The sequence below is a fragment of the Pteropus vampyrus genome, unplaced genomic scaffold, assembly GCF_000151845.1.
Source record: "Pteropus vampyrus isolate Shadow unplaced genomic scaffold, Pvam_2.0 Scaffold157, whole genome shotgun sequence".
NCBI classification, from domain to species: Eukaryota; Metazoa; Chordata; class Mammalia; order Chiroptera; family Pteropodidae; genus Pteropus; species Pteropus vampyrus.
In genome coordinates, this window is record NW_011888938.1 from 1,856,632 (window position 1) to 1,859,147 (window position 2,516).

Genomic DNA, 2,516 nt, shown 5'->3' on the forward strand with positions numbered 1-2,516 from the left:
CGGCCTCGGCCCCGGCCCCGCCCCCGCACGGCTTCCGCTGCGCTCGAGGCTCCGCCCACCACGCTCTTCTAGGACTCGGCCCCGCGGGCCCGCAGGCGGGAGGGACGCCGGGGTTCTCCGGCGGACGCCGTTTGGGCAGGGCGGGTCACGGGGTCAGGCAGACACACCTGGGGATCGCCCCCAGGGTGGGGGATGGGGTACTCTCCCGGACGCAGCTCCTACTGAGCATGCTCAGTGGAGGGTCCGGCAGCAGGCGCAGGCTGGGGGCCCACCTCCAGCGCCCAACGCGGGACAGGGAGGCCGGGAGTCATTATGGAAAAATACCAGGTGCCGAGTTGTGCCCTTTGGCAGGGAGGCGTGGGCGATGAGGGCTTAAGGTCTAGGGCGAGCTGGGGACCTGGACCTCCTGCCACCACTCAGCCTTCTGCTGGTTTAACGGTCACACCGGTGGAGAGGTGCCCAGGAGCCAGGTCCTACCCTAAGGAGGCAGGGAACCCAGGTTCCGGTCAGTGTCTGCCTCTAGCTCGTAGGGTGACCTCGGGTATCTCCAAAGGTGACTTCCTGGGTGCCCTTTGCCTCTCCGGACCTCAGTTTACCCCTCTCTAAAATGATAGAGTTAAGAACTCTCCAGCCCCATTTGTCTGAGTGTTTGAGGGTAGAAGACAACTCCATCCTTCTCACCCATGGGTCCATGGGCTTGGGACCATGGGCTTGGGACCATGGAGACGGGACATCCTAGATCATCCAGAATTCATAATCAGGAGCCCCCTACTCCTTAAACACCCTGTCAGTTGTCTCCGGTAAGGGGACTTGGGCCTTTTCCAGAGCCTGTGAAAATGTGTGGGGCCTGAAAAATTCACAAAAGGAAAGCCGCAAAATAGAGATGAATAAATGTTTAATTAAATGCTTCTATACATGATATGCCAACTTTACTAAATGTTAGATTCAGTCTTTGTAAAAATGTCATTAACCTGAAAATAATTTGTAAATCAGATTTTTCTCACTTTGTGAGGCTTCCACGTGTGTAGAACTACAAGGGAGTCAGCTAGTGGAGAAGCAGATGCGTTTCTGGCGGCCAGAGGATCTTAAAAGCCATGTTACTTTTTTAGGAAAGTCTTGATCTGAGACGGCGCGTTTTACTGCTTAATTTGCTGCTTAAGAGGCCTAAGCATGTGCATTCTTACACCAGCTTAAACTGCTCAGGGGCATTGTCCCTATTATTTTCGGAGCAGGATTCAGGCCACCCACAGGGACTGGATTACAGAGTCCTGAAACTTTTCTGGACTCCAAGAGTCCCTTGACCCACAGTTCCATCCCCAACATCCCTCCATTCTCTGATCAATGTAATATCACTGTCCGTCCTCACCCATCGCCCCGGCAGAGGGCATGGCGGCCATCTCTGCCGCTTTGGCTCAACGCACAGGCTCTAGAGTCCGGCAAGGACCCAGCTCCCTGCACCCCAATTTCCTCTAATGTGGACGTGGAAATGGCAATGGTGCCCGACCATGTGACGTGCCTGGCGCAGAGCCCGACACGTGCACGGCTGAGACTATGACCGCACCAGTTATGAACCAGTGACTTTCGTGTTTGGTTACCCAGTTTGGAGGCGGGTGCCAGAAGTTGGGATCACGGGGGGCCTAGAGAAAGTGAACGAATCCTTTGCCGACTCTTGGATGCTCGCCAGTCCTGGCCGCAGCGTGGAGACGGGGCACGGGGTGATGGGAAGAGCTCCAGAGCCAGCCCCAAAGAGACTGGCTCGGGTTCCACCTTCGAAGGGCTCCTCAGCCTTCTGGGCCATTTCTTAAGTCTGCAAAACAGGGCAGAGATGCGTGCTCTGCCCGCAGCCACAGGGAAGTTCAGAGGACCAGAGGCAGCTTGGGAGCCGGGCGTACTTTGAAGAATGAAAAGACGTGTGTGTTTCCTAAAGCTTCTTTCCTTCTTGCTGGTAGATTTTGGAACAGCTGAATCCTGGGGCCTTGGGGGTGAACCTGGTAGTGGAGGACATAAAAACCAAAGTAAAGCTTGTGATAAAGCAGGTAAGAAGTCGTGCCTCTGGCACCCCAGTGCAGGTGGCTCCCCCCAAACACACGCTCATCATCCCCATGTCAGAGAACGCTTTCTGATGCGACAGCTCGATTCCTCTCTGCCAGCAATGACATGGTGCATCCGGTCGAGGGTAGACGTAGGGGTGGCGTGAGGCGACTCGGGCTTCCCTGCACAGGTGATGCTCATCTCAGTGGAGAAATGCTCATTTCCACGCTGGTAGCGAACACAACCGTGTGTAGCTGCCGTCCATTCAGCAAGGCGTCCTCTCATTTAATCGTCCACCAACCCAGCAAAGCAGGGGCCGTGACCCTGCTTTCCAGGCAAGGATAGGGAGGTTCCGGGAGGCGGCAGACTAGCCAGCAGCATCACACAGTTCCCGAGACGATTTGAATTCAGGCCACCGATTTTACCAAAGAGAAGACAGGCTGGGGGGGCCCGGGACTTGCCCAGCGTCACACAGGGCTGAGGGC

General features: G+C 56.1%; 1 protein-coding gene across 1 annotated transcript in view; it reads left to right on the forward strand.

Annotated features, from left to right (window-relative positions):
• Positions 1-2,516, forward strand: part of STKLD1 (serine/threonine kinase like domain containing 1) — a 24,275-nt gene that overhangs the window by 3,338 nt on the left and 18,421 nt on the right. The window contains exon 2 of the mRNA XM_023536469.1: positions 1,950-2,036. Coding sequence (XP_023392237.1) covers positions 1,950-2,036 — 87 coding nt within the window. The remainder of the gene's footprint in view (positions 1-1,949; positions 2,037-2,516) is intronic.